Below are 18,559 nucleotides of genomic sequence, written 5' to 3'. Positions count from 1 at the left end.
TTAGGTGAGAAAATAAACTCTGTATAGTTATACTGTCCCATTCGACCGTATGTCCCAATCACCCTTAATTCACCTACAATAGTTTTTAGGTTTTTCAGGTAGCCGAGGTCTATCAGTTTTCAATCAAATGTAAAACAACATTGCATAACATTGCATCTTCACTGTATAAATTAAATAAAGATTAATCATTATTAAAGTTACAAAAGCTATTCAGTCAAGAGCAGTGAGTGATTTTCTTGTTCTTTTGTTGTTTAACATTAAAAACTCAATATTTGCACGCTCTCTGTGGTCGTGCTTTGGATTAGTGCACACACAAATCTTCTCATAGCGTGCACGCGTGTCTCTGTCGTGTCTTGCGCTTGAATGTTTAAATTTGGCAGATTTGGAAGTTTAAACACAGATAGCAACGTATGCTGTTCAGGTCTCATCTGCGTTTGTCAGATCTGAGATGAACCGTGGTGCAAGTGCGTGCAGAACCGTGGTGATGGAGAATGGTACGGATAGATTTTTTACAGAGAACCGTTACACCCCTAGTATACATTGCTTGTCGGACATTTTAAAAGCATGCAAAAAGCATGAATCTAACTCTCCTGGGAAGGCCTTCCACTATCTTGAAATTGGATGCAGGGATTTGATCCCTTTTAGACTGAAAAGCATAAATTAAGGGACCTGGCTTGCAGTTGGAGTTTCAAATGATCCTAAAGGTGTTCAGCAGGGTTCAGGTCTGAGCTGTGCAGGCCAGTTAGTTCCACTACACCATAAAGCATTTCTATTACTTGTCACAGTGTCTGGGTTGTGTTTTCCCTGATGTCCACTAGAGGTCCTCTTCCCGCACGGTGTCATTCACATTGGAACTATATTCCCCACAATCCTTGTCTGCACTCATCACTGTTCATTGCACCCAGCTGTTCCCCATTATGATTGTTAGTTCTGTGTGTATAAATACCCTGCCTGTTTAATGTTTGTTACGGAGTCCTTGTTTTTCATCACCCCACTTCTGAGTACTGCCTTCTTGCCCGTTTGTATTGTTCTTGTTTATTTTGGATTGCTACTTTGGTTTTGACCCCTGCCTGGACTGGTTACGATTTGGATACCCTTTAATAAATTCTTACTGCAATTGGATCTCCCTGTTTCTTTGAGTGTGGATCGTGACATTACTGCCATGCTTGGACAGAAACGGGCCTTCCTGCTTAATAATTAAAGCCCATACTCTAATATTATATGATGCATTAAGATATGTCCTCACAGAAATGTCTTGAAAAATCAAACTGCTCATTATAAGGGGGTATCCATACTTTTCACTACATACTGTACAGACCCTTTCCAAAAAATGTGAATATCATGGAAAAGTTTATTTATTTCCATAATTCCATTCAAAACGTTAAACTTCCATAGATTCAGTGCCCACAACTCAGGGTGCAAATCCTGCTGGAAAATGAACCCAGCATCTCCATAAAGCTTGTCTGCTGAAGGAAGCATGAAGTGCTCTGGAAATGTCCTGGTAGACAGCTGCGTTGAGTGGACAGCACAGTGGACCAACACCAGCCGATGACATGGCTCCCCAAACCAACACAGACTGTGGAAACTTCACACTGGACTTCAAGCATCTTGGATTGTGTGCCTCTCCATTCTTCCTCCAGACTCTGGGACCTTGGTTTCCAAATGAGATGCAAAATTTGCTCTCATCAGAAAAGAGGACTTTGGTCCACTGTGCTTTATTAAATCCAGAGTCAACGCAGCCGTCTACCAGGACATTTTCAGAGCACTTCATGCTTCCTTCATTTTCCAGCAGGATTTGCACCTGCCCACACTGCCAAAAGAACCAAAACCTGGTTCAATGACCATGGTATCACTGTGTAATTACTGTGTGATTTCATGTAATATTCAAAAAAATTTAAATCCTGTTTTCGTGGGTTTTATGAGCTGGAAGCCCAAATTATGTACAAATAAACAACTAAATACGTGAAATCGTTTAAGTTGTGGGCCCTGAATCTATAATCTATGGAAGTTTAGGGTTTTGAATGGAATTATGGAAATAAATAAACTTTTCCATGATATTCAAATTTTTTGGAAAGGGTCTGTATGTGGTTCAAATCTAATAGGCCTACTCACCTTTCAAAGAACAACTTACTAGTAGAGAAGTATGATGGTTGAAAACATGATGCTGAGCTGCTTTCCATCAGCAGAGTCCGGACAGCTTGTAAAATTGAAGGAGCACCATGTACGGAACATCTAGAACAGAAAACCCTTTTTCTGAATGCTCAGAATGGAAGCTTGGGAGAAAGTTATTTCAGTAATCTCAAACACAAGGTAAAATAAACATTGGTGTGGCTCAAAAACAATGAAGGTGAATGTCTTACAAAAGCCCAGCCAAAGTCCTGATCTTAATCTAATTGTAAATCCATGCAGCACTATTTACGGATGTAGGATTTATAATTCCGTGAAATAAGAAAATGAAATAAAGGTCTCCAAACATCTGCAAGACACTGTATTTTGTCTGAATTAAAATTTTAATACATTTTTGTACACTGTAAAGAAAAAATATATATGATCAATAATTCATGGCAACATATGTTTTTACATTACTTTAACTTTAAAATAATGGCAACAATTTCAACTTTCTTCTTTATATAGTTATACAAGGTTCAACTGGATTTTCCAAGTCAATTGAATTTAATATAATTTAAATGACCTGTACAGCCAATTTTATTATTCAACTATGATTATACAACTATTATATAACTTAAAATATAACTATAATTTTAAGTTGAAATATATATATTTTTAGTGAAAGCATCCAGCAATCCATCAGAAAGCAATGCTTTCTGTGAAAACAAGTTACTAAGAGTTATGTGCTAAACTGAGTTTAACCTTTATCATAATATGTTTGTTCTCATACAGAAAATATTATTTATTTTTATGTACTACGCACAAGGATGATAGAAATGATTAAGAATTATCATTATTATTACCTCAGCCAGTGTGAATATGTTGAAATGTAGGCACAGTAAAAGAAGATTCTGTGTTTTGTTGTGGTCAGACAGGGTTGAAATAACTTACAGCCATTGTAAATGGATTATGTAATAGTAAGAGAAAAGCCATGCTAATTTGGGAGCAATGGAAGTAAAGATAAAAATATAGATTTTCCAGCCATTTTGGGCAGCACATACCCAAAAGCTGTGAAGCGGAAAGTCTGGGCAAAGGGTGAATTAAAATCAACTGACTGGTCAAATGTTATTCTGAGGAGGAACACTCTTTATCATAATGCAATTTGAGATTAAACGAGGCCATGTGAACTCAAACATCACGAGTGTGACAAACAACCCAACATAAAACACTCTGCAATGGTTCTCTTATGTTCTAGATCTCTCTTTAAAAGTTTGACATTTAGTACCTTAACATGAATTTTTACAACTTTTAAGAGTAGTTCACCCAAAAAGGATAACATTTATGATGCTCTACATAGGCTGTCAAGCTCCAAAAAGGACAGAAAAGGGCAGGAAAAGTTTCATAACAAAGTTCATGTTGCACACATCAAAAAAACCTGGCACAGTCACAAAGCACATGAGAAGCAATGGTGTGTGGCGTCATGATATTATGCATCAGATTCATATTTACTTGCATTTGTATTTACGCAAAGAGACATCGCACCTCATGGTATGCATTTTATTAGTTCCTGCATTCCTTCAAAACAAATGAGGGTAAGTAAATGATGAGTGAAATACTCAAACACACAAGAATGAACCTCATTGGTTCTTGCTGAAGCTCAAACGTGCTGCGTAACACGAGAATAAACCTCATTGGTTCTTGCAGAAGCTCAAACGTGCTGCGTAACACGAGAATAAACCTCATTGGTTCTTGCAAAAGCTCAAACGTGCTGCGTAACACGAGAATAAACCTCATTGGTTCTTGCAAAAGCTCAAACGTGCTGCGTAACACGAGAATAAACCTCATTGGTTCTTGCAAAAGCTCAAACGTGCTGCGTAACACGAGAACAAACCTCATTGGTTCTTGCAGAAGCTCAAACGTGCTGCGTAACACGAGAATAAACCTCATTGGTTCTTGCAAAAGCTCAAACGTGCTGCGTAACACGAGAATAGACCTCATTGGTTCTTGCAGAAGCTCAAACGTGCTGCGTAACACGAGAATAAACCTCATTGGTTCTTGCAAAAGCTCAAACGTGCTGCGTAACACGAGAATAAACCTCATTGGTTCTTGCAAAAGCTCAAACGTGCTGCGTAACACGAGAATAAACCTCATTGGTTCTTGCAAAAGCTCAAACGTGCTGCGTAATACGAGAATAAACCTCATTGGTTCTTGCAGAAGCTCAAACGTGCTGCATAACACGAGAATAAACCTCATTGGTTCTTGCAAAAGCTCAAACGTGCTGCGTAATACGAGAATAAACCTCATTGGTTCTTGCAAAAGCTCAAACGTGCTGCGTAACACGAGAATAAACCTCATTGGTTCTTGCAAAAGCTCAAACATGCTGCGTAACACGAGAATAAACCTCATTGGTTCTTGCAGAAGCTCAAACGTGCTGCGTAACACGAGAATAAACCTCATTGGTTCTTGCAAAAGCTCAAACGTGCTGCGTAACACGAGAATAAACCTCATTGGTTCTTGCAAAAGCTCAAACGTGCTGCGTAACACGAGAATAAACCTCATTGGTTCTTGCAAAAGCTCAAACGTGCTGCGTAACACGAGAATGAATCTCATTGATTCTTGCGGAAGTTCAAACTGCTGCGTAACACGAGAATGAACCTCATTGGTTCTTGCTGAAGCTCAAACGTGCTGCGTAACACGAGAATGAACCTCATTGGTTCTTGCAAAAGCTCAAACGTGCTGCGTAACACGAGAATGAATCTCATTGATTCTTGCGGAAGTTCAAACTGCTGCGTAACACGAGAATAAACCTCATTGGTTCTTGCAAAAGCTCATTGTTTCTCTCACGTCAAGCGAACATGTTTGAGCTTCTGTTTACCACAACTAATGTGTGAGTTGATGAATGTTTTTATGTGAATAAAAGCCTAAATTCAATCTGTTTATCATATAAAGCCATCGTGTCTCTTCAGAAAATTTGGACTAAACCACTCAATTCATATGGATTAGTTTTACGATCTCTTTATGAACATTTTGAAGTATCTGTGGAATCTGCATAGATGTAAAAGAAAGGTTTCTTCATTTGTTCATCATTTGTGATGAACGAAAGTCTTACGGGAATGACATGAGGGTGAGTAATTAATGACAGAATTAAAAATTTTGGGTGAACTATCCCTCAAACAGCACTGGATCATAAAACAAAATTTGCTGTGATGCCTTCTTTTTTGACTTCTGTTATTTAAAGAGAAATTGTGATCAATCCCCCAAAAAATACAACCTATTTGAGATGCCACACTTCATTAGCAACATAATGAACATCAACATGAACTATACTGTTGGGCCTGAAGATCAAGATAATGCATAAATCAGAAAACTAACACATCAAGGGCAGAATAAATGTTTGTCTGCAAGCTCATTTTCTGGTGCATAAATGCTATGGATCAGTCTTTGGTCATCTTTTGGAGAGAGAATTACAACATGTTGGTGGTCTGATCCCACCGAACCCAAAGGTACTGAACCCAAATCTCACAGGAAACTTGTGTCTTTCCACAGAGCAGGAAGCGACAGTTCTGTTAAAGCTGTTCAATAACCTTTTGACTTAATCACATTCCAAATTCTTGTAATTTAGAACTAAGAGTCTTTACAAAAATTCATAAACATAAGTTTAAACATAAGCAGACAAAAACAGACAACTTGACCATGAAGAATAGCATACAGTCATTGACTTTGGAGAATAAGCAATTAAACACATAGCAACAACCCAAAACACACTAGAAACCATTCAGCAACACCCTGGCAATCACTCAAAACACTGAGCATTGTGATGGCGAGTTTTGCCAATGCAAACGGCATCAACATTTTCTTAAAAAAGAATTAAAATCTACGTTTTCTTTACAGTTTCTGGGGAACTTCTAGATGTAGTTTGATGTGTCATTGTTCATTTGAAAAGAGACTAATCAGAGAGCTGTTATTATAGCTGAGAAATAAATGATCTATGTTTTTGTACCTTTATAACTGAAATGGACAGCAATTATTGAGCCAAGAAAGATGTCCAAACACATGACAAACATGAACGCTAATTCAATCAAAGGCCCTGAAACACTGGAGCTGCTGTGGAGATTATCATACTAAGTTAACAGGATCAGTTAATTTGAGTCACAGCCTGTCTAACCAAAACCAGCTGATGTTTTCTTCAGGCATTATATAGTTTAAAAGTCCCCGGAAAGGATGTGAAGGATGTGACTACAGGCATGCACATCTCTTTCATAGTTAGATTTTGTCTGTCTGTTCATGCAACCATGTTTTGCAACTTATTTGTTTGTTCAGTGTCGCCAATCAGATTTAACATGTCATGTTTAAAAGACATGCATTATATTTGCATAAGTACATGCAAGCTGAAGAAATGGAATGGAAATTTCCCAGCTTGCAGGATGTTTGATTTCATAAGTGTGTGTCGTGGTTCCTTGCTCTTAATGGTAAGTGAATTACAGGTATCTTATTTGGTGTAATTGAATGCAAAATTACAGAAGGGCTTAAAGGATCCATTTGTATTTTTTTTTATGTGACCAGTGCTGCAACCTAAAGGATTGTTTGAGATACTACATGATCCTTTATCTAATATACCTTGATGCAAGAAAAGGAAAATCAGTTGACAAATTATTATCTTCCTAAAATAATAGTCTAAAATGGTAAAATATACAGTATTTCCTAAGATGCGTAGCAAAATATTGCATATTATTATACAGAGTGTATAATGTTTGTCGGGTAACAGACACTTATGTGGTGTCATCTAAAATGTAACATATTTTTTGATTCTGGAACAACATTCCTGTCTGAAAATGTAATCTTAACCTTATCCCTACCCTTAAACCTAACCCTACTCATAACTTATCCCTAAAATCAGAGGGAAATGATAGGTGAATAACACTGGTGATGTAGAAGCACCTTACCCTGGTTTTAAGCCTAAAATACACTGTAAATTTGTCCCTAAAATCTGATTGGTTGATTGGAATGTTGTTCCAGATGTTGATCCAGGAACAAGTTGTACTTACTGAAATCATGTTCACCAATACCTTTTATATCACAAAGTGACAACTTTCATTTCAATTATGGTTCGAGCAAAATGAAAAGCAAAATTACAATTGTCGTTTGTTTTAAAAGTTGATCAGTTAATCATTATATACGAGTGTAAAATTGTTTGGTTTCCCTGTCTATAGACCACAACCCATTCACAAAACTTGCAAGTCATTACAGAAGCAGCTGTGCAAGTATGATGATTAGGATTGGAACATGCAACTGTGATCTGCCTAATTAACTTTTTCTAATATGCTCAAATCTTGGACCTGTTCAGATGGGTCATGACCCTTGCGGATGGGCCTTGAACTCTATTGCTTGTCCTTTTTTCCTAAAGTGATTAAATATCCTAATGTAATAAAAAAAATTACATTCTGACCATATAATTAATTTGGGAAATACTCTGTTTTTGCACAACATTTCATTGTTTATCATTTACAGAAGCACTATTCTCACATAGAGACAGGTAGAACTTCAGGCGGAAGGGTGTAATTCAATTAGATGCTTAAACAAATTGAGCATTCAGTGAAAGTGCAATAATTGAGTTACCTCTTTACCTAAGCAGTTTAATATCATACATAGGGCACAAAACCGTAACCTCAGAATCAAAAACTCCCTCATTTTGAAAGCAGTGGGATCTGAAAACACACCAACAACATCAAGCTTCAAGAGACTTTGTGATGAAATAATTAAAATGCATACAGTAAATGTGTACTTACTGTTAGTTTTATTGTTTTTTTTTAAACTTATTTTTGAGTAAAAAAGATTGAGATTGAAACTCATGCAGCCATTCCTGTGGAATGTTTTGGCAAGGTTACTATTGGTAGGTCATTTAGTAGCTGTAAGACAAAAGTAAAAATTTTGTGGATCATGGTTAAATATGAGTGTCACATTCACCGTCTTCTTCCTCATCTGTGTGTGCACTACACTTCCCATCATCCTCCTTGGCACACCTGCACACCTGCACTCTATCAGCCATCATCATCATCACCTGCACTCCCTCGTTAACAAGCCCTATATATTCAGCACTCTCCCTTCACTCCTTGTCTGGTCTTGTCTATACACGTCAATACAAGACACACAGGCTGAGCTGGCATTTCAGTTCGGGTCCGTAACACAACTCAAGGAGGATGACTTCTCCGATCTCCCTCCTCATGTCGGCCCAGTTGAACCAGAGTCAGCCGTCTGCCCAGCCAAGCCTATGTCCGAGGTTGATGACTTCAGTGATCTTCCTCCTCTCATTGGCCCTGACGATCATGCCAGTCCAGCCGAGCCTGCACTTCACGCCAGTCCAGCCGAGCCTGCACTTAACGCCAGATCTGCCGAGGCCAAGGCAGTATGCGTCATGCCCGCCGCGCCTGTGACAGTGAGCGGCATGCCCGCCGAGCTAGAGACTGATAGCGTCATGCCCGCAGAACTATGGTTTTCTTTTATCCCTCCGAGTGTGAAGTTCCCTTCACTGCTGGTCCCGTCCAGCACAGAGCCTTCACCGCTGGTCCCGTCCAGCTCAAAGCCCTCTTCGCCGCTGGTCCCGCCCAGCTCAAAGCCCTCTTCATCGCTGGTCCCGCCCAGCTCAAAGCCCTCTTCACCGCTGGTCCCGCCCAGCCCAAAGCCCTCTTCGACGCTGGTCCCGTCCAGCTCAAAGCCCTCATCGGTGATCCCACCCAGCCTCCCTCTCCCACCTCCGCTGGTGGGGTCTTCTTGCTCTACTGTTTTGCCTCTACTGAGCCCTGTCGACCCCTCTTCCAATCCACAGCTACCCGTCTGTGTCGCTGTGGATTCGCCTCAGGGTTTCCAGGCCTCAGCAGCGCCCGGGCCTGGTGATCCCCTGTCCTCGCCTCTGTCCCCTGTACCTCAGACTCCACCTTGGCCCTCCAACCCTTCAGCTCCTCCTCAGCCCATAGTGCCCTCACCTCCGCCGTGTCCTGTCAGGCCTCCAGCTCCACCAGGCTCACTCGTCCCTCTGTCATCTCAGTGGTCAGCCACTGCCTTGCATCCCTTCGGCTCCACCGGGTTCCGTCTTCCCTCCTGCTCCTCCATCGTCCTCACTCACTCTGGTTCTGCCACGGCCTTCCGGATCCCCTTCTCCGCCTTGGTCCCATGGGTCTTCGGTTCCGCCTTGGCCCTCCGGACCTGTGGTGTCGCCTCGGCTCTGGGTCCGGCCAGCTCAGTTGGGGATCCCTAAAACCCCTGCTCTGCCTGCTTCACCGTGGTCCCCTGCTCTGCCTGCACCGCCGTGGTCTTCTCCTCAGCCTGCTCCGCCACGGTCAGCGATACCATCCTGGAGTCTCCTGTCTGTCATCTCCCTGTCTACCCTCCGGTCACAGACTCCAGGATGCCCCCCCCCCCATGTAATGTCACATTCACCGTCTTCTTCCTCATCTGTGTGTGCGCTACACTTCCCATCATCCTCCATGCACACCTGCACTCTATCAGCCATCATCATCACCTGCACTCCCTCGTTAACAAGCCCTATATATTCAGCACTCTCCCTTCACTCCTCGTCTGGTCTCGTCTATACACGTCAATACAAGACACACAGACTCCCTTCCTACAAGACTTACCTGAAATCCTACCTGAGATGATCTTCATCAGCCTGTCTACTATCCATCTTCTGAGCCTTCATCTTCATCATCTGCAAAGAGAAAGAGAGACTTGATTATCATTCAGCTAAGCTTCCATTGTTTATCTAATTTTGGTTTACTCACAATTCATCTCTGGATCCGATCCATTCTGCTAAATAAACACATTAAACTTACCATCTCGTCTGTTCCCTGTGTGAATCGTGATAGAGAGAGGAAATATTTTTGCATCTTATTTCTATTTGTGTATCTTGACAGAGGGTTGAAGCTGGAGTCGAGTTGCATACTTTAAAATTTGACCAAAAAAAATTCATAAAAGTCACAAATTATGTATCATATATTAAAAAAGAGAATCAACAATATCCCTGAACTCTAATATTGGTGTATAGAGAGCTTAATAAATATTCAGATCACTGTCATCTGACTGCACTAGAGGTAATCATATTTGAATTACAACGTTTCTTTGCATGTTTGTAACTAATGTCAGAAGTTGCCTCATGTGATGGTCTCACTGTTGCGTATAATCAGTTTGATGAGGTCAATAGTTGATGTTTACAAAATAACAGTGTCCAAGCAAGAATGCAACAGTACCGTTCCGGAAGTAAACCCTCATTAATTTTCTCAGAAGAAAAAAAAAAAGATATATTTTAAGACAGACCTACCATCAGCTTTGAGGTCAATCGATGTTGTATGCGTCTGTGTAGATTTCTTGTAAACACAATACGATTACGCGGTATAGCGAAAACAACCCACATTCATACAGAAAATTTTGCCAATCGCTAGTTTGTTACCATTGAAACGGGAATCCTTCACTTACTTGGATTAAAATTTTTTTTTTTTTTATTACAATTAAAGAAACATGTAAGTTGATAAATGAGTAGATATTTGTAAATGTTTGAATTAATAATAAAAGTTTATTAGTTTTTGTTATTGTTTGGTTTCTTTTTCTTTTTTCACTGTTTGGTTTCACTTTGTCCATTTACTTCTAGGAAACTTTGGCTATGCCATTTATGCAGTGTAAAATCGACCAAAATTATTTGACAGGATAAAACCTGACAACTGAAAAATGAAATTTTCATAAAATAGTAACTAAATAAATAAACAAACACATAAATAACACATTGATTAGGCAGAAAGTATGTTTTGGGCTTAGTGGATGTTGGGAACAGTATACAGTTAGCCTGTATAGTAGCATACATGACTGCTGACATTTTTGCATCAATTTTAGGCCTACACAGCCATAATGCATGCACAAAGTTTCAGCAGAAAACAAAAAAATCCCTGAGACCCTGAGAGTAAGGAAGGAACCATGGTACAAAGAGGAAACCCACACCGATCTGGGGTGCATTTCTTGAAGCCAACTATGGTCACAGGTTTTATTGTCTTTACCAACACAATTCAACAGATTGTTGGCTAACAATGCTTTTGGGAAACCCACCTCTGGGCTGCATCCGAAATCACTTACTTCCCTACTATATAGTAGGTGAAAAATAGCATGTGACAAAAGACTTTCTCAATTCACAGTAGGCTACTCATAAAAGAGTAGGTGTAAAGTACCCCGATTACCTAATTCTTCTGCCTAGATTCTGAATTGTGCATATGATGGACACTTTACAATCCCATGAGGCCACGGGAGAGGATTTAGGAATGGCAGTGAACCGACATAACTGACCCTGGTAGGTCACATGATAATGACAACATGGCCAATGTAGTACGTCCAGATTACATTCATACTACACACACTCATACTATGTAGAACATACTGTTTTAGTAGTCGTGAAGTAATTACTTATTCAAAATAAGTACCTACTCAATAGAGTTTGCAGTTTTGGACGCAGCCCTGGTCTACTTTGATTTACATAGAAGGCACAGGAAACAAAAATAAGCAGTTATGCTCAAACAAGTGTAACCAAAAATACAGTCCCAAAACCCCCATTACCTAAAACAGATTTAAAACTTCAGTGACTGCTTCAGGGAGGAGGTTCTGAGAATCATTATTCGGGCTCTACTGCCATCATGTGGTGAGTGCATGGACCAAAAAGACCCAATTCCCTTTATTAAGATTAAAGATTACCCAAGATTAAAGAGATACATATCTGAACTGATACATTTTATGTAAAATATTCTCTCCTGCATATGCAAACGCCATTAGGTTTAGTTGGGCTATCATGTTGTGCAGAAAATCTTTTTGCTGTTTCACTTCTGCTTTTGCACTCACATGATTATTGTGACTCATCTGGCTTATGCTACTATTTGTTCTAGAAGTAGGCTAGTTTTAGAACAAATGTAATCCAATCAATAGAGAGTTAGAACACTTTACCTCGCTTTTCTGAGAAACAACACCTTTTTATTCTGCTAGACATAATTGTGTATCATTTCTGATTTTCCAAATTAGCAATTCACTGAAAAAGAATGGGAAGTGGTTTGTATTTTGACCAGTTTCTCTAAAATCCCCTCTCAAACAAACAGAATGGCAGAGGTTTGATTAAGTTATAGTTTAACCAGGCCTACAGATCCTCTCTAAAAGGACAATTGTTATAGGCCTACCTATAAATTGCCTATCCTCACCTCAGAGGACAACCGGTTTGGGTACTATCTTGTTATGAGAGAACCGTCAAAATATTAAGAATGAATGGGAAGGCTATAATAAGGAATTCAATCAACTGTTTGTCTTATACAGTAGGCTTGGTTGTCAGTCAAGGGTAAACGGCAAGAACAAAGCAACATTAAATTACAGAATTGTTTGGACTCAGGCTACAGTTTATTCTAATAACAAAAAATAAGATTTTTATTGACAGTTAGGCTCCAGCACTGTACAATTATAAATGGATTGTTTTTGACATGTGCCCTTTGGTAAAAACAGAGGTGATCGATTTTGCACAAGGGAATCTTCCACTGGATCTGCAACGTGAATTTTGAAAACGTGTGAGTAAAACAATGGTGTGAAGGGATTTTAAACATCAGCTTATGTGATAATGTGAGGAAAGTGTGGCATTTTAGGGTTTCAAAATAAGTGTCAGTGAATGTAACGTGAGGAAATTCTGTATTTTAAACTTGAGTAGCCTAAACACGAGTTAACGTTCGTGTTTTGACTTGTCGGAAACTCCCACCACAGACTCAGTCAGTCAGTCAGTCAGTCAGTCATTCGACTGCAACGTTATTTCCTGCAACGATGCGACATGAGGTGATGCGCGTTAGGAAACGATAAAAGCTCGAGTTTATAGCGTTTGAATTGAACAAAGGGACATGAAATAAGGTAACGTAACAGTTTATGAATCATTTCAACTTTCTCAATTTGATTTACACATACAAAAAAGTTTGTCGCGAAGCTGTTTAGCGGAACGTCAAATCAAGGGATTAATCCGAATTAAACAAGGAATTTGAAATTACAGCACGACTACACAGTCTATGTCCTAATATCGTTTTAACTACTTTTTTTTATTATTGTGGTTACTGTTAAGAGATCTGGCTTACTTGATGTTGTGTTATTTAACTTCTGAATTAAGTTACTGAATCAGTGTTCACTGTAAAATGATGTGGCTACAGTCAATACTTATTATTTTTTTGTGGCTGCACTTCCCTATGAAGTTTTATGTACATTGATATATTTCATTAGTGCACAATGTTGATTTTACATCCGGGAATAGGCTGGATGGTCTTAGATTAGATTAGATTATTGTTTTGTTCACATGTGTATATTGTTTGAGGTTTATGTTCATAATGAGACAATAACGAGTTTACTCCAGGATTTAAGCACTTAAGTCACTTATTTGCTCTTATTGCCTCATGGTGTTCAACAGAGGATTAAAGGGAAGTCCCCACCCTTTTTATGCTATGTATGGTGGTGACTATATCTGGTGGGAAATGTGCAGCATCATTGCCATTGTGGTGATAACTATATGACTAACACTTCTGGTCTTATTAGTTTAGCTTTATGGTAAATTGTTGCCAGTGTACTAAAACCATTTATGAGAGGCCAAAAACACGCAATCAAGCTTGCATTGTGAACTATGTCTGACTTTATATTCCTCCAGTTAAATATCATAGGAGGTCTCAAACATGTTTGTAGAGTCAAAGCTTGTCATGTGGGCCATAAAGTCTAACAATCTGAATTTCCCTCCCAGGAAAGATGAGAGACAGGCTGGTTGAACTGGGAGGTGTTGCCACCAAAGTCCACAGCGAGGAGGAAGAGCAAGTGGACAGCGGAGAAGATGTGGACAATGGTGAATTTGAACAGCATGCAGTGGTGTTCGAGGGCGAGGACATCATGGAGGACTCCTTCAGAGAAGCCCAATCCATCCAGAAAGAGATCTCCCAACTCAGGATGGAGGTCAAGAGACTGGGTAAACAGAACACACGCTTTCTCACCTCTGTCAGACGCATTAGCAGCATCAAACGCGACTCGAACACGATTGCACGCAGCATCAAGACGAAAGGGGAGAGCTTGTATGCTCGGATAAAGAAGCTGGATGCACTTTGTAAAGAGTTGGAGGAGAAACACGGAGCCCATTCAGCTTTGGTGCGCATGATACACGGCCAGTTCGTCTCTATAACGGGTTCTTTTCATGAGGTTATGAATGAATACAACAACGCCGAAATGGCACAGAGGGACAACTGCAAGACTCGTATCCAAAGGCAGGCGGGGATCATGGGTAAAGAAGTGAGTGGAGATCAAATCGAAGAAATGATTGAGACCGGCAAGTGGAACGTTTTTTCCGACGACTTGCTCACAGACGGGCGAACCGCTCGTTCAGCGCTCACTGAGATCGAGAATCGCCACAAGGAGCTTTTGGAGTTGGAAAGTCGCATCCGAGACATCCATGATCTGTTTTTCCAGCTGGCTTTGCTGGTGGAGGAACAAGGGCCCATGGTGGACAACATTGAGGCAAATGTATATGCCACCCAAGACTATGTGACCAAAGCTACAGCTCAGATAAAGAAGGCTGTCAAGTACAAGAAGAAAAACCCTTGTCGACAGATCTTCTGTTGCTGTTTTCCATGTTGCAATAAATGATCTCAGTGTTAAAGCCTTCAGATTTCACATACGCCATAGCATATTATACGAACAACAGTCTTTCATTCTGGTGTTAACCATGTCATGTGATTTACTTTGTAGAGAACAACCAATGCCCAGTGCCTGCGCTTGATTGTTGCCATTGCAAAAAAGCTTTTTGACTTCTTCTAAACCACAGGAGCTGCAATGCATTGAGCTGAAGTGATACTGCAATGTCACTGCTACCCTTCTGTAAGTGTCACAGGACATTCACTTGATGTGTAAAAGATATTAAAAAGGAAACCGCAAGTGTTTTACACCCATGTACAGTGCAAGCAAACATTATACAGAAACATGTTTTATTACTGCTTTATTTTAAGATACATTTGTGTGTGTATGATTGTTGTGTTAATTTAATAAATAATATTTTATCTTTGAATGCCTTTATGTTTGTTTGATCACCATATTGTTCTACAGTTTATTATTGTAACTTAAATGCAATACATTGTATTGCATCAGAGTTGGTTTCCCAACTAGGAAAGTTACTTCTGCAATATGACTTGCAAAAGGAGTTGTGTAAAAGGGTATAGTGGTTTGGAAATAAAGCCCAACAATTCTATTCATTTGAACAAACACTGAGAAGAATCAGCATGTTCTTTCTTTATTGATGGTTGCATTTGCATCTGAATCAGTTTAAGAAATCTGTCAGCTTCTTTTTGAGAACCATGCTTACTTTCAAAGTAGCATCCATTTAAAACTACCAGGAGTGGGGTTTGAACCCACGAGGACATTTGTCCATTGGATCTTAAGTCCAACGCCTTAACCACTCGGCCATCCTGGTGGATGCTTTTTATTCTTTAAAGAAAATACATCACATTAAACTAGGTAGTAAGACCTTTCAGTTTTGATTGTAGTTGTATTTGAGGTCACAAGTTTTACATTTGTATCTTGAAGGTTTTTGATAGTTTCGAAAAAGAATTTAGAAGCACATTCATAAAGTTTAAAAAGGACAACAACACTACAAATGTAAAGCAATGGTGCATATGCCTAAGAAAAAATATAGTTATATGCAGGTGCTTTTAGTATAAAGTGACACAAATATCTGGAAGAATAGTGGGGTTAAATCATTTAATCTATTAACAAAGTTAGCTTTGTCACTTGTTTCTCTGTTGGTTGCTTGCATGTCTCCATTTTCTACTGAAGTGGATTTATTATATATCGCATTGCACTTAAAGGTTATGAAGTGGGGTGGGGTGGGGTTTGGACCCACAAGGACATTTGTCCATTGGATCTTAAGATTTTTATGACCTTGTGTATGAAATAGGTAACTGTAGGATCATTCAGAGCTGCTTATGTGTATTTGGGCTCACCGAAGTTCAAATTCGTAGCTTTTGTAGTAGTTCAATAAAATAAGGCACAGTATTGGCAGCAAAGAAAGAAACTATACAGTATATGCTGTAAACTTGTTCAGTTCAATTTGCTTGTATCAATGCAGTTTCATTTATGAGATAACAATCAATTTTCTTTCTTTTTCCTCAGTTCAGACTGTAATGTGAGTCTAAAGTCTGTTATATTGCATTAGTTCCAACTTTGGTCTTTTCTTCTGAGTATTTTGCATGTGATGTGATGAGGCCTACAGACAGTCTGCTATTTTGTGTGTTGTAATTGTAACTGCAGTTGGCACAGCATCTGTGTATGACAGGCCTATAACTTTAATGCATTGGCATGTATGAATGCCTTTGTAATGTCTTTCTCAGCAAGCACACATGAATTATCTGGCGTAATCAAAGTGTTTTAGGACTCTTGCAAGTTTAAAGGTTAGTTTTATGCAGGCAGGCAACAAGTACTGATACTCTAAATATTTTCCCAATAATAAAGTAAATAAAACAATAATATTTATTTTAAAATATTTAAAGTCTATTTGAAGTCACATTTTCCCCATCAGGTTCAAGTGATTCTTAACAACACTGGAGGTGTGCTGCCATGTTACACCATTAGATGTCAGAATTTAACTTTTTAGGTCTCAACAGAAAGTCTCTTGTCTGTTAAATGATGTTCAAGTAACTGGAGTAAATTAATACTCTAGAATACTCTATGGTTTCACAGACAAGGTCTAAGTCTAAAGTCTAGTCCCAGACTAAAATGCATTATTGAGCTGTTTTAACTGAAAGCAACTTACACTGGCATATCTTAAAATATGTCAGTGCCATTGTTTTGTCTCAAGATGCACATTTATAAAAGGCACATTTATAAAAAAATGACGTAAATGTCCTAATTGAACTAAGGCTTAATCCTGGCTTAATCTAAGTCTTGTCTGTGAAACCTGACTATAAGCAACTGAATAAAGTTGCCCCCTTAAATGATGAATAAAAGTGAAGTCAGTGAAGAGAAATCTCTAGATCTTAGGGGCCTGAAAAATATGAGGTTCAATTTGTGCCAAAAATGAGTCGAATGCTTTGTGCATTATACTATACATTTCATTTGTCCTTGTCTACAGTAATTATTATAACTAGATGTACCGCATGGCGGTACAAAATATGACCGCTGCTCAGGCTGGCTTTCCACAAAAATAAATGACGTGGAGCAATTTGGCTGTATTGCGTGTTTATGTATATAAGTTGTATATTTTAAAAGACTGTCTGGAGTATTCCTGTGGATCATGGATAATTTAGAGTTTTGTAATTATTTGCTATTACTATTTAAGTTTTATATCAAAAGTCATTAGTTTAGACACTTAACATTCGGAATGTGAAAATGTCACATTCATAACAGTGGTTTTCCCTACATAATGTATTATAAAAATGAGTTTCAAAAACACACTTATTGTGTTCAAGCAAGTCTTTTTCATGCTACATTGGTAACAACAAACAGCTTTTTAAACAAAAAACCAACAAAATGAAACTCATTCCCACTGTACCTAGTAGAACACTTAAGTAAATGTCCCATTGAAATTAATGGGATTTTATGGATTTAGGTGAAGAAAGTGTACACATAATACATTTTGGTCTGTACCATGAAGAGAAAACTGATTCAACTATATAATCTATATATTTTCTGAAAGCGTAGACTCTCAGGATGTGATCTAACATGGCATGAAACATGTCCCACCTCATTAGTATACTGCCCAAGCATAACACATTGGGTATTGGTAAATCGGGTATATGGCTGATACCTAAAAAAGTAGTAGTATGTGCATGTCTGTCTGTGTGTGTGTGTATGTGTGTGTGTTTGTGTATGTTGTGCCCCCGGGGACCAAACTAAATTTTTCTGTAAAAGTCTAGTGGGGCTACATGCCCACCAAATTTCATGTTCCCCAGTGTTTCGGTGTCCCTGGTATCGTTGATGAAAAATTCAGTAGATGACAAAAAAAAAAAAAAAAAACCTTTGACAATTATATGACCGCTTTCGCTAGCTATGCTAGCGGCGGTCATAATAAGGCTATATGTTGAAGTGTATGTGCTCTGTTTATGTTTTCTTGTGCTGTAGTCTTTACTGTCGTCTTTTCTGTCGTCTTCTTCTGTAGTCTTTCTCTGTCGTCCTTACTGTAGTCTTGTTCTCATATGAAGAGAACCGTGAAAGACTCCATGTATCTCTGAAGAGGACTGTCTTCAGAAAAGTTTCTGTGGTAACCTGGGAAACTGCTATATTTCTGCCGTTCCATAAGCGCCACCTACTGTCAGAGAGTGAATTTGCATTTTTATTATTACCGTATCCTGTTTTTGTTCCGACAATGCAAAATCAAATTAAAGGTTATTTTATGCCTGTCCTATATACTGTGTGTGTATATATATATATATATATATATATA

The 18,559-nt window shown here is 38.9% G+C and overlaps 1 protein-coding gene across 1 annotated transcript; it reads left to right on the top strand.

Annotated features, from left to right (window-relative positions):
• The first annotated feature begins 12,759 nt into the window (after window positions 1–12,759).
• On the top strand, window positions 12,760–15,190 carry stx11a (syntaxin 11a). Its single transcript, XM_084394112.1, has 2 exons — window positions 12,760–13,014; window positions 13,883–15,190. Exon 2 carries the CDS (start codon window positions 13,888–13,890, stop codon window positions 14,770–14,772), a length of 885 nt encoding a protein of 294 aa, XP_084250238.1. The 5' UTR covers window positions 12,760–13,014; window positions 13,883–13,887; the 3' UTR covers window positions 14,773–15,190.
• The last annotated feature ends 3,369 nt before the right edge of the window (window positions 15,191–18,559 follow it).

The sequence above is a fragment of the Rutilus rutilus genome, assembly GCF_951802725.1.
Source record: "Rutilus rutilus genome assembly, chromosome: 21".
NCBI classification, from domain to species: Eukaryota; Metazoa; Chordata; class Actinopteri; order Cypriniformes; family Leuciscidae; genus Rutilus; species Rutilus rutilus.
This window is presented reverse-complemented; position numbering and strand designations above follow the sequence as displayed.